General features: G+C 39.2%; 1 protein-coding gene across 1 annotated transcript in view; it reads right to left on the bottom strand.

Annotated features, from left to right (window-relative positions):
- Nucleotides 1-654: 654 nt before the first annotated feature.
- Nucleotides 655-13,436, bottom strand: part of LOC124552576 (aminopeptidase N-like) — a 330,325-nt gene continuing 317,543 nt past the window's right edge. Inside the window, exons 18-20 of the mRNA XM_047126899.1 lie at nucleotides 13,078-13,218; nucleotides 11,263-11,344; nucleotides 655-2,821 (exon numbers count right to left, since the gene is read on the bottom strand). Coding sequence (XP_046982855.1) covers nucleotides 2,579-2,821; nucleotides 11,263-11,344; nucleotides 13,078-13,218 — 466 coding nt within the window. The 3' untranslated portion in view covers nucleotides 655-2,578. The remainder of the gene's footprint in view (nucleotides 2,822-11,262; nucleotides 11,345-13,077; nucleotides 13,219-13,436) is intronic.

The raw sequence follows: 13,436 nt of genomic DNA, 5'->3' as shown, positions 1-13,436 counted from the left end.
TTGGGCAAAGTTTGCTAAGGCAACTCAGAACTGTATCTTAAATTATCTAGAGAAGTTGAGGAGGCTGTATGGTTTAGTTAATATAGTATCCTTTAGTGGTGTGTACTTGTTACTTTAATAGCTCTACGAGACTGAGTTGATTTAGTGCTTTCACAACAGTGGATCTCAGAACATGTAAGCATTGTAAAATGCTTTTGATGGAATGTCTGAGGCTCTGGGCATCTAGAATTATAACCTGTAATCACATAATTTTTTGTTTACTCATTCTGACAAAACGTGCCTAGGAAATTAATCACCATATAAGTTACTTGACATAATATGAAGTGTGATGTTAAGAGGATTAACCAGTGTTCAGACTGCCTTTAATTTTTGATCAGCATACAGTCGTAGTGCTCCCGTCGGAAGAATTGCTTTGTGATGTCATCACATGAAAAGCTGCCTTCTTCGTAGTTGATCTACATTCCCTTTCTTTTGTATGGTTACAACTTTCATCTTTTGAACATAGCTCTGTAAAGCATCTCTCATGTTTTTTATAGGTTATGGTATCTTGTAAATACTGTCTTGCAATCGTTAAAGTTTGAAACATGGCCCTGTAAACAAATAGTAACTGGACTGGTGATAAGGATTTTTGAGTAATACTTGTAATTGCAAAAATGTATCGAACTTCTTTATTCAAAACAAACATTAAAAATACAAATTCATATAATTAACAAAATACAATTTTGACTTATTTACTTTCCTATTACAAACAGTTATATCCCTGCAATATAGTATTTATTTACTGGTGATTATGGCATATTTTCCTGGTATGTGGTAATTAATAATGCAATTGTAGTTCAAGGACACACACACCTATCAGATGATGCAATGAAACAAACTGTGTATTTTACAGTAATGGAAATAAGGAACAAAAATAAAGATAAGCAAGCAATCACCTAAGATTATTGGTGTGTGTGACAGAGAGAGAGAGAGAGAGAGAGAGAGAGAGAGAGAGAGAGAGAGAGAGAGAGAGAGAGAGAGAGAGGAGGAGGAGGAGGTAGGGGATTTAAGGACTTGAGCTCAAAAGTTAGTTAAATTTTCTTTGCTGTTCCGTGTATGTATTTGAGCATGCCTATCCTTATTTTTCTTCAATTGTGTATTTCAGTAACATTAAGGTACAATTTCACATTTTCAGTCACAAATATTCATATATACTGTCTATATATTTTAACAGAAGGCACAATATCTAGTAGTTCCTTTCAGTCTTTGTTAAGTTAATCACATAAATCCATTACAGAGGCACAGTAAATAAATACATTATTTTATTAAAATGACTGTTCTTTAGGAATCTCACAAAAACTACAAAAATCTAAATGAAATTTCATTTCAGTGAAAAGGTTACAATAAAGGTTTAGTACAGAGAGGTAAAATACTCAAAAGAAAGTTTTATCTTACAGCATCTTTTATACAGTACTATTTACAAGAAGGTTGCACAAATGTTGTCTTTAAGACATCTTTGGAATGATTTATTCATGAAATGCTTCCAGCCATCATACATTGTACTACATGTTGCCGACGTCCTGAATGCTTTTTGCTCAAATGGCGCAGCTTGACTATATAAACGTTTATGACAGTTTTGTTTGTTGATGAAACATTTCCATCACTAACTTTGTGTTCACATTCCTAGCCTACATTGATTTTTAACGCCTTTATGAAGAAGGCAGTACTACAAACATTTGTAATGCATTTTAATGGAACAATTGCGGATTGTGAATTCATTCAGTAACAGACAAACACTGATATACTCCAGAGAAAACGAATTAATTTTGTTTTCCAAAATATTTTCTTTGCAAGAATAGGGATTTGTCATTGATAACTACATTTGAAAATTATATAAAAAAGCTCTGTTGGTCACTGCACAAGGACACAAAAATGATGTATCATAAAAAAGAAGCAAATCACCATTAAATGTGTTATCCACCATCAAGAATGCCATTCTGAAATCATGAACTAGGATGATAACAGTAGAATTTCAAGTCTTACTGAAAGTTCTGTTTTACTGCCGATGTTTTATTATCAGTACTCTTATACACATTACTTCTCAGCTCAGTGTAGTATGTAAGACCTCTTTGTACAAATGTTTAAAGCACCTAGGATAACAAAATGACGTTAAGTTCTGTAATATTTCTTCAACTGACTATCATTTTTCACTTTCACACATTTGATAAATGATGGGTTCTTAAGTGTTTTAATAGAAAGAAGGAAAAGAAACTCACACTAGAAAATGTTTTTATCAGTTCCTGGTACTTTATGGTGAACATATTTGTCCAAATTCTGCCAGATGAAGTAAAAAACTACGGTGCAAGCGGTGTAGCAATTGAAACGGAACTGGTAGGTCATTTTATGTACCAATAGTGCTGGTTCCTGCCAAAGAAAATTCAATACATTATGGATGTTAGTATTGGTAATAAAATCAAGTTTACAGGAAGTCACTGGAAGTTGCTGTGGCAGTCTTCATTTCTGTTTTGATGAATAGCAAGTGTGTCTCCACACAGTCACAATCAAAGGAACACTTCACTGCTGCAATAGTGCTATATTTCTACACAGCAACCGGTGATGCCCTCGTAGAGGAGACAACCGGGATAGAAGGTCGTGCAGCAGGCGTCATGGCACGATACATGTGATGCGGAACGGCTGCAGCCGGTGAGTCTAGCCAGTTTGCGATATCTTTATGAAAACGTTGTGTCCAAGACACTACTTCCTGCAGAGACTCGATGGCACGCTCTATGGCGGCAGATGTGTAGGCAAACTGCCCCCTGTGTGATTCGCGGAAAGCTTTCAGCTGTAAATACAAGGAAGAAAATTAAATATTTTAAAAGCATTAGTCTCTCATCAGCAAAAATTAGTTCTAAAAGTAACTGTTCTAAAAGCAACTGTAAAAGTCATTTGTGTCAGAGGTACATCATTCACACAAATAAGGGTACTCTGCCAAAATCCGGACAAATGTAGAAGTTCCTTTAACCAAAATTTCAAAAGCGAAATACTGAATATTATAAAAAATCCTTTTACATCGAGATGATGGTGATATCAATGGGAGACAATGAAAACCTCTTAACTCTCTGTCTGTGAAAAGATCATGATTCCAGTAACCAGTAACTCAGTTATCAAAGAGAGATATGAAAGTGCTTGGATATCTCCATTTGTCAATACTAGGTTTCTACTAGGTAGTTATACACGTAGCTACATTGGCTGTATCATTTTATGTATTTTTTTTTTTTAAGAATCCATTTCTCCTTCTCCTGTAAAATTAAACAAAGTGGAGTTATGAGGTTTTCATTGCCTACCACTGATATATAGAGCACAATCATTCGATGTGTCCATCTTTAGTTCAAATCACGGCCTCAAATATCACTCTGAGGTGCACCTGCAAGATGCAATGTATCCGAGCTTATGACAGCGAATGCCACCTCAATGGCGGTCCGTAGCAACATCACAGTGGAATCTTAAGATTTATCAGGGACCCTTTTAACTATGCTACATACATATTAATCCAGAACATTTAAATTGGAGCTATTGGGAGACCAAAATTCTTAAACCAAAACACATCAAAAGTGTCAGACAACCAGTTCAGAACCAAATGGATCTTGCGCTGAGTGTATTGTTCACGTATTGAAACCAGTAGATGCTCCTCAGTGTTTAGGTATTGTGAGTAGCTGTTCACTGAGATAAAAATGAATGCCTTGGACACGGAGCTGTTCTTTCTGTCTGATGCAGTCTGGTTTCACCTGACCTGTTTACATCAACTCTCAGAATCACAGGTTCTGGCCAGTGGAGAATTTGCGTAACTTCCGCGGCACACCATTGCATGATCAGAAGGTTGGGATTTGGTGTGCAGTGTTGGCATGCCACATTATTGGTCCCATCTTCTTTCATCAGATGCTGACTTCTGTGCATTGCATTGCCAACATTTTGAAACCATTTGTGGCAGCATTAATAAAGGGAGGAAAAGACCTGCAGTTGCTTCCAACAGGATGGGGAGACAGTCCACACAGTCACCCAAACCTTGGAGCACATTTACACAGCCTTCACAACTGACAGTCATTAGCAGGGTCAGTATGATCAGAACCCTAGCTGGCAACCCAGCTCACTTGATCTGTCAGTGTGTGATAACTTTATGTGGGGAGCCCTCAAGTCTAAGGTGTGTCACAACAACCCTCATAGTCTTCAAGAACTGCAGAAGGACGTTTTGGATGAATTTGCAGCAATTCCAGCAGTCCAGCTTTGATCCACTTTCAGCAACTTGCTGACCAGGGCCCAAAAGTGCAAGGAGATGAATGGTAAGTTTCAAAATCTGCTATAGTCAAGTTAGTGGTGTATTTCCTTTCCTCTGCTGTATTTCCTTGTACCATGGAACTCTGTTCTCTAGGTCACTTTTATTTGTCCCACCCTGTACTGCCACCCTTTCCTCCCTCCTTCCTAAACAGCAAAACCAGCTGCCTCCCTCCAAACTGCTTGTTATCCCTCTCCCTGCTTCTCCCTCTGCTCACCCAACCCAACAAAACCCAGTCCACCTGCCGAAATGCAGCATTGGCACTGTTCGCTAGCACCATGTAGAGTGTGCGTGTGTGTGTGTGTGTGTGTGTGTGTGTGTGTGTTTAGTGTTTACTCTACCTCCAAAAGGATTACTCTGAATGCTAGCTTGTTTTCTTTCTTTCTTTAGTGTTGCCTATCAATGCCTCAGTGCTTCTGCTTTTTGGTGAGTGGTCTCCTTTTAATTCAGAAAGTGAATACAAAAATTGCGATTACACACACAGAATGACTGACCAGTGCTAGTACTGCTGATAGGCACACTTTAAACTACAAAAAAACTATTTCAGGATTTCGAAATTATTACCCCTTCAGGGAGCGAGGAAGGATTGGTTTTGCAAGGTTGAGAAGGAGAAACAAGTCACTTACTCAGATAATAAAAACACAAAGAATATATTTTTAGACATAGGAGGAGACTAAAGTGAAATATCAGTTCTACACTGCATTACTGTTGTCTTCGGTCCAAAATCTTGCTTGACAGGTGGTGGTGATGATGATGTTTGGTTTGTGGGGTGCACAACTGCACAGTTATCAGTGCCCGTACAAATTCCCAATCTTTACTCAGTCCAATCTTGCCACTTTTCATGAATGATGATGAAATGATGAGGACAACACAAACATCCAGTCCCCGGGCAGAGAAAATCCCCAACCTTGCAGGGAATCGAACCCTGGACCTTGTGATCCAGAGGCAGCAATGCTAGGCACTAAACCACAAGCTGTGGGCTGCTTGATAGGGCTCTCTATGCGGTCTATCCTGTGCCAAGTATGTTCATCTCTGAATAACGACTGCAATTGACATCCATTTGAAAATGCTTACTCTATTGATACATATGTCTCTGTCTACAATTTTTGCCCCTCACTCTTCATCGATTATCTAACTGAGGATTCGCTGATGCCTCCAAATGTGTCCTCTCAACCGATTCCTTCTTTTAGTCAAGTTGTGCCATAAATTTTTTCAGGACCAATGACCATAGCAGTCTGGTCCCTTTAATCCCCCAAACAAACCAACCAACCAACCAACCATAAATTTTCTTTTTCCCCAATTCAGTTCAGTACATCTTCAGTTATTTGATCTACACATCTTCAACATTCTTCCGTAGCTCCACATTTCGAAAACTTCTATTCTCTTCTTGTCTGAGATGAAATACAGGTTCGAGTCCCAATCTGGCACCAACTCACATTTGTTGTAACATATCCACAGAGTGTAACAATGTCTAACAAAAAGTGCCAACATAAAAGATGGTGGAGGCAAAACTAATCGAAAATGTGGCACCACTGTAAGTAGAAATTCACTGTGATAAGATTCACCCAAAAAACATGCCCAGATATCACCATTATGTTTCATGTGGAAATCAAACTGTTTGTATACCTACCTTCGATATCAAATTTTCAGTCCTGCTGGTGAATGAATTCTAAAGGAAACTATTCCTGCCTTTCAGAATTTTAAGTCTTTTCCTTAGAGAAGAAAGAGGGATAGATTCGAGAAGAAGGATTGGTCATTCAGGCCGCAGTTTCACAGAGGTGCCCAACATCAGAAAGATCAAACACTGATCAGTCTCAAGTTTGCGTCTGAATAACCTATTCATCCTCTCCAGACATAGCCATCTTTCCTGCCTGAGGAAGGAACTAAGAGTCATTTATCCACCTGAATGCATTTCTACAGGGTTATTACAAATGATTGAAGCGATTTCACAGCTCTACAATAACTTTATTATTTGAGATATTTTCACAATGCTTTGCACGCACATACAAAAACTCAAAAAGTTTTTTTAGGCATTCACAAATGTTCGATATGTGCCCCTTTAGTGATTCGGCAGACATCAAGCCAATAATCAAGTTCCTCCCACACTCGGCACAGCATGTCCCCATCAATGAGTTCGAAAGCATTGTTGATGCGAGCTCGCGGTTCTGGCATGTTTTTTGGTAGAGGAGGTTTAAACACTGAATCTTTCACATAACCCCACAGAAAGAAATCGCATGGGGTTAAGTCGGGAGAGCGTGGGGGCCATGACATGAATTGCTGATCATGATCTCCACCACGACCGATCGATCGGTTTTCCAATCTCCTGTTTAAGAAATGCTGAACATCATGATGGAAGTGCGGTGGAGCACCATCCTGTTGAAAGATGAAGTCGGCGCTGTCGGTCTCCAGTTGTGGCATGAGCCAATTTTCCAGCATGTCCAGATACACGTGTCCTGTAACGTTTTTTTCGCAGAAGAAAAAGGGGCCGTAAACTTTAAACCGTGAGATTGCACAAAACACGTTAACTTTTGGTGAATTGCGAATTTGCTGCACGAATGCATTTGGATTCTCTACCGCCCAGATTCACACATTGTGTCTGTTCACTTCACCATTAAGCAAAAATGTTGCTTCATCACTGAAAACAAGTTTCGCACTGAACGCATCCTCTTCCATGAGCTGTTGCAACCGCGCCGAAAATTCAAAGCGTTTGACTTTGTCATCGGGTGTCAGGGCTTGTAGCAATTGCAAACAGTAACGCTTCTGCTTTAGCCTTTTCCGTAAGATTTTCCAAACCGTCGGCTGTGGTACGTTTAGCTCCCTGCTTGCTTTATTCGTCGACTTCCGCGGGCTACGCATGCAACTTGCCCGCACGTGTTCAACCGTTTCTTCGCTCACTTCGCCCCTTACAGAGGCATCCAGAAGCTTTAAACTGCGCATACCATCGCCAAATGGAGTTAGCAGTTGGTGGATCTTTGTTGAACTTCGTCCTGAAGTGTCATTGCACTGTTATGACTGACTGATGTGAGAGCATTTCAAGCACGACATACGCTTTCTCGACTCCTGTCGCCATTTTGTCTCACTGCGCTCTCGAGCGCTCTGGCGGCAGAAACCTGAAGTGCGGCTTCAGCCGAACAAAACTTTATGAGTTTCTCTAGGTATCTGTAGTGTGTCGTGACCATATGTCAACGAATGGAGCTACAGTGAATTTATGAAATCGCTTCAATCATTTGTAATAGCCCTGTATATGTCTACCTATCACTCAGCAAACCAAATTGGTAACCTGATCTTCATAGCACCACCGTCGTGTTTATGCCCGAGAGGCAGGGACAGAGGAATTATCAATAGTGTACACTCCAGTACTTTTACAGGTGGAGGGCTGTGACATGCTACACATCTTTAAAAAGCCAGGGAATGAAGTTCTCATTTAGAACAATGAAACAGAAAGTAAAATATTTCTTCTCTTATTTCACAATGCTCCATTTAGCAGTATCCTTGAAAGTGCTGTCCCTGGTGACTTTGCTATTTTCCACAGTGGTGACTGTCGATTCCTCGTCTGATGTCTCGGTTGCGGATGATAATGCCAACTCTCTATTTCAATCTGTCTGACCAATTTTATTATATTTTCAGTTTCCTCATTTGTCACAACCTGTCTCTTCCAGTAGTAGTCACATACATTTTTGGTCCAGTACATGACCTCTTCAGCCTTCTAATGACAAAACACCAAAATTCACTGTTTTTGGCTAGTAACACTGAGGTTTCAGGTTCTGTTCCCTATGACCATTTCAAATTTTTTTCTGGTGGATAGGTTTGGAAGGAGGTCCACTCAGCCGCATTAGGCTGACTGAAGAGTTACTCTCACACGGAAAAGAGTGAAATTGACGCAGTGGATACCAAACTGAGTGAAGTGACACACAATGTTTATGTATTAGCAACAAAGCTGCCAGCTATCAGTTTGTTTGTTATACGGTGAGATGCTTGATGTATTAGAACTATGGATCTTATTCTCTGCAAGATTCCAGTAAGTTTTACATGATTTAGGTCTAATTAGTACCGTGGCAGTACGTAGGGGACCATTTTGTTACAAGATTTTGTAAGTGGAATAGAGAGGAGAAGGTTGGTGCTCTTTAATTAATGCCAAAAGTTCAGCTTTCCTAGTTTCTACATATTTTATTTTTTTCATTGTTCATTTCTACACAATATTTTAAAGAGGAGAAATGACCATGAAATGAAACTCCTGCATTCACAACAAAGAAATGTTGCTTTGCAATGTTATTGGAAAATAATGTCAGACACCTTTGTTTTTCATAATTTACTCATAGGGCAAGGTGTATGAAAAATAAATAACGACTCATTTACTCAGGCACCTTTTAAAATGAAATCACCCAGATGGACCAGTTTTTTCGCAGTTTCTTTGCTAGCCTGAATGTCTAGTTTCATGTGACACACATTGTGAAGCTTTTGTAGAGACATTAACAAAATATTTGTATGCATTTTACTTGTTCTGTTTTAGGGTAGATATCTGAATTCTGCTTTACTTGGTGCAGTTCTGTAGTTTGCACCCCAGATCACGTAAGAAGCTGATTGACCGTCCTTATGGCGGAACAGGCAACCGTAAAAATAGTTTTCCCGTCGGTCAACAGATGTCACAAGCAACGCTACAACGCTAACTGACCTGTCCATGTCGCAGAATTGGCAACGCTGTATCTTCGGTGACGTGAATGACGCTGATTTGCGTTCGGCTAGAGCGCTGGGTGCGAAGTGCATTCGTCACACTGCTGACTGTAGTTCATGATCGGCTGTGGTTTTTCCTGAGTTTTCAATCTAAGAATGTAGATTAGCTCCTGTAATTCTACAAACCAAGTTTATTTCTTGCAATCATATGCAAAATGAAATAAATGAAAAGTAACACACAAACATTTCTTGCGAGTTACTGTTTAAATGCAGACTGTATTGCAGTCGCAAGGGTTTTTACACTCGCCTTCCATGCCGTCTGTTTCCTCTTTGCTGTACAGTTCTTCTGATATGGATTATGGTGGTAAAAAAGATCTCCACGTGCAGGTTAACACTAGAAAGTTTTCAAAATCTGCACTCGGTTAAGATGTGAATTAAGGCTGGACAGTCATTTCAAATTTAAATTCTTTTACTTTGCATGTAACTTATCGTAAATGATATAAGAGTGGCACAAAACGATGAATTTTGGATTGTTGTTGAAAGGGGGCTGCAAACGCAGTAATATACAAGTGAAAGCGTGTTTTTCGAGCATATTTTAGCGGTGTCAACTTTGAAGAGCCACAGACGGCAAACCATAATTATGTTAAAAATTTACTTTGTACAGTTTAAAGATAACCCGCAAATATTCGCAACAGACGTACGCCTTTACCTGCAACACAGTTATTACTGGGGATATCCGCACTCGCGCAGACCTGTTACTATAAGTAGTGTTGCTTTCGAGTGAAATCTGTGTGAGGATTATTAGCGTACAGATAAAAATAAAATTAAAATAGGCAGTGTCTATAGTTTGCATGTTATGCTCGTTCTCTTCTATTCTCCTCCCTTCATTCCAGTATAAACGCTTGTTCACAAGTATAAACGAATGGCAGTGAACATTGGCGAATTATCTATGAATACTCGTTTGCAGCAGTGTAAACGAGGTTTTACACTCGTTCACTTCGTTCGCTCTAGTATATACTAGGATTTAGAGGGACCGATGATCTAGCAATTGTTCATTTATTTCACTGTTGCGATTTCAGCTCTAGAGCCATTTTCAAGTACCAAGGGAAAGGTCTTGTAAGGTAATGCCTCTTAAATTGTTTACCAAATGTTACCCCACTATGCTTTGCATTTTGTTATCCATATGTTATATTGGTTTCAGTTTTTACATTGCACACAAAAATGCCTCTACACCCAAAATTACGATAGTGAAGTGAATAAACAGTTTTAAAACAAATCGCAGCAAAGATTTCATTTAAAAATTATATGATATGATTCTTGTACAGGAATGGCTGCCACGTCATATCGAATATAACATCGACAACATTTAAATAGGATCGAATGCTTATGGCTCTTTATTAATTCTTACTCGTAACTAATTTATTGATTTACCTGAATTTAAAATCCACTCGCGTAACCTTTCTTTATCTTTGACGGGAAATCTGAACATTTTTAGTTCAGGATTTGTTCGTCTACTCCTTCCACAGTTGTCATACCGAGGACCTTCGAGTATATCGACTTGATCAACTACCACCGGTATGTCAGAAACAGCTGTACTTCACAGACGCCAAATAGTGGAAAGCTGCACGCGTTCGGCCGATGTTGCCACATATTCCACAGAACGGAGTGCCATCTAGTGGTTGATTCCAGAAGTAAGGGTGTGACGCTGTTGCCGCCTGGTGGCCGTTCCCTGACAAGGGTTGCCTGCTAGACCAAGCGATCGGGCAACCTGTTTCTTACATGATCTGGGGTTTGCACACTGTTCCATTAACTTTTGCTTGTCAACATTTGTTTGCTTCTTCTGTTACTTTCTCTGTCAGTACTATCACACCTTCTAATTCTAATTAATGCCATGAACAGCAAGTCGTCAGGGCTTTATGTGAAGGTCACTTTTCACACTCACTCTGTGAGGTAACTATGTGCACTAGTTTGAAAAGGAGTGTGAATGTACTTCGCCACATAACAAGTCAGTTCCTGTTACAGCAAGGTTACTACGCGCCTTGCCAAGTAATAATGTGCTGTTACGTAGCACACATTGTCCATGTGTGTAAACTTACATAAAATGAAAACAAAAGTGCAACAGATGCTAATACCAATAAATTGTGATAGATATTTTGTTGTATGCACAAATGAGTAACTGCAGACCATTAGAAAAGTTTTAATGTCCTGACACTGACAATTAGTAGTTGTAAAACTACTGTAAAAGCAATAAATTAATGTTTGAAGTCCCGCCTTCTACTTACATCGTCCAGCTGCACCTGAGTGCTCAGTCCAGCAGCAGCACCTTCCAGCATGTCCTTAATGGGGAAGTCTGTGTCAGAAAATCTGTAACACAGTGCAAAAAGTACAATACAGTGGTCTTGTCCCCAGTTGCTGACAACAAATTCTGTACATAAATTCTGGGAGAGCAACATATTGTAGGGGACTCCATACAGTTTGAGAAAATATAGTATATTTATGAAGCACCTTAATAGAAAAACTACTGCATGGTAACCCTTGGGGCAATAATTAAGTGACATTCTTATAGCTGCTCAAATCCACATTATGTGCAGCTGAAGAATCTCATATCTGAGAAATGTCTACCAATGTACACTTTGTCGAGCTGTTCTGGCCACGATGAAGCTGTGAGACAGATCAATGAGAGCTTTAAAATGGCACCATCAATGACTGATCTTGCATGTGCTGATCCGTTACCACTTAGAACTGTCAATAGGCGGAGTTCCACTAGGTGTGGCTTACACTTAAAACAGGAATGAAAGCGAAGATTGGTACTGATACTTACAGAAAGTCAGTATCAGACCATGCATGATCAACTAACTGCTGTTATAGACAGGAGAAGTTGGCCTTTGTTTTAGGATAAAGCCAGACAACATGCTCCTCAACTGGAAGAAAGTCTTGGACATTTTAAAAACTTTGGCAGCAGACACTCACAGGACAGATTACAACACACAAAAAAGCACACCTACTGGATGTAACAAACCATTGGGACAATTAATACTGGACATTTCACAGATTTCACAATATTGCACAAAAACGTGAAATATGTAAAAAACAAAATATTGCAATTTGAAACTGAGCTCCAACCTTTGAAATGCACTGTAGTTTATCACAAAGAGCACTGGTGCAGAGACACCAGAAATCCAGCATCTAAAATTATCACTGCCTGAAGGATCAGACACTTACTGTAGGATCGCTTCAAAGGGCAAAGAATTGTGCATTTATTTTAAAAAAGGAACACAGTTTAAATTGAGACACAATCCTAGCTTAGTTAGTGAAGAAAAGCATTTAAAATAGCAGCTATTAAAAGAGCTTGACATCAACAAGAATTATTTTCCCCATAAGTGTTAGTGTGGATAGTGCTCTTAATAGATTAACGGAAGTCCTGGATAAAGTCTAAAAAATGATGTAACTTACCAAACGAAAGCGTTGGTATGTTGATAGAGAACAAACAAACACAAACACACACACAAAATTCAAGCTTTCGCAACCCATGGTTGCTTCATCAGGAAAGAGGGAAGGAGAGGGAAAGATGAAAGGATATGGGTTTTAAGGGAGAGGGTAAGGAGTCATTCCAATCCCGGGAGCAGAAAGACTTACCTTAGGGGGGAAAAAAGGACAGGTATACACTCGCACATACACACATATCCATCCACACATATACAGACACAAGCAGACATTTGTAAAGGCAAAGAGTTTGGGCAGTGTGTCAGGTATACACTCGCACACACACACATATCCATCCGCAGATATACAGACACAAGCAGGCATATGTGAAGGCAAAGAGTTTGGGCAGAGATGTCAGTCGAGGCGGAAGTACAGAGGCAAAGATCCTGTTGAATGACAGGTGAGCTGTCTGTCAAAGAAAAAATGCACATATGAATCAGAAAATATCTATTATATTTTAAAAGATAAAAGGAAAACCAAAGGAAGCTCTTTTAATTACAGTTGTTTTTCCCCACATACAATGTTCATACCTTATTTTCATTGTGCAAATGTCTGAACAATAAACAGAGAAAATTTTTCAAATGATTAATACTAAATGAAATTTTTCAGCCTACCTTTTTGTAAGGTTAGTCCAGTGTTCCCTTACATAATCAAAAGCTATAGCACGAGCCACAGGGTTTCTCGGAACAGCCCTCCAGATTGTTAACGCATCCTGAACCCTCATGATCTTGCCTTCTAGAGGAGCGTTAAGCAACCTGCATGCAAAAGGAAACAAATTATCTTTTCTATTCAACATTGAAATAACAAAAGATTATTATTATTATTTCTGATGGATGACAAGCATCCATTAACCAGATGCCAATGCAGAAACACTTATGTGGCTTGTGGACACAGAATTATCCACAAAGCAAATTTCCTTAGGGCCACAAAGAGACAGAATTAATTATCACAACTGTTTAAAAGAATCATTGAG

This window comes from Schistocerca americana, chromosome 10 (assembly GCF_021461395.2).
Source record: "Schistocerca americana isolate TAMUIC-IGC-003095 chromosome 10, iqSchAmer2.1, whole genome shotgun sequence".
Taxonomy (NCBI): Eukaryota; Metazoa; Arthropoda; class Insecta; order Orthoptera; family Acrididae; genus Schistocerca; species Schistocerca americana.
This window is presented reverse-complemented; position numbering and strand designations above follow the sequence as displayed.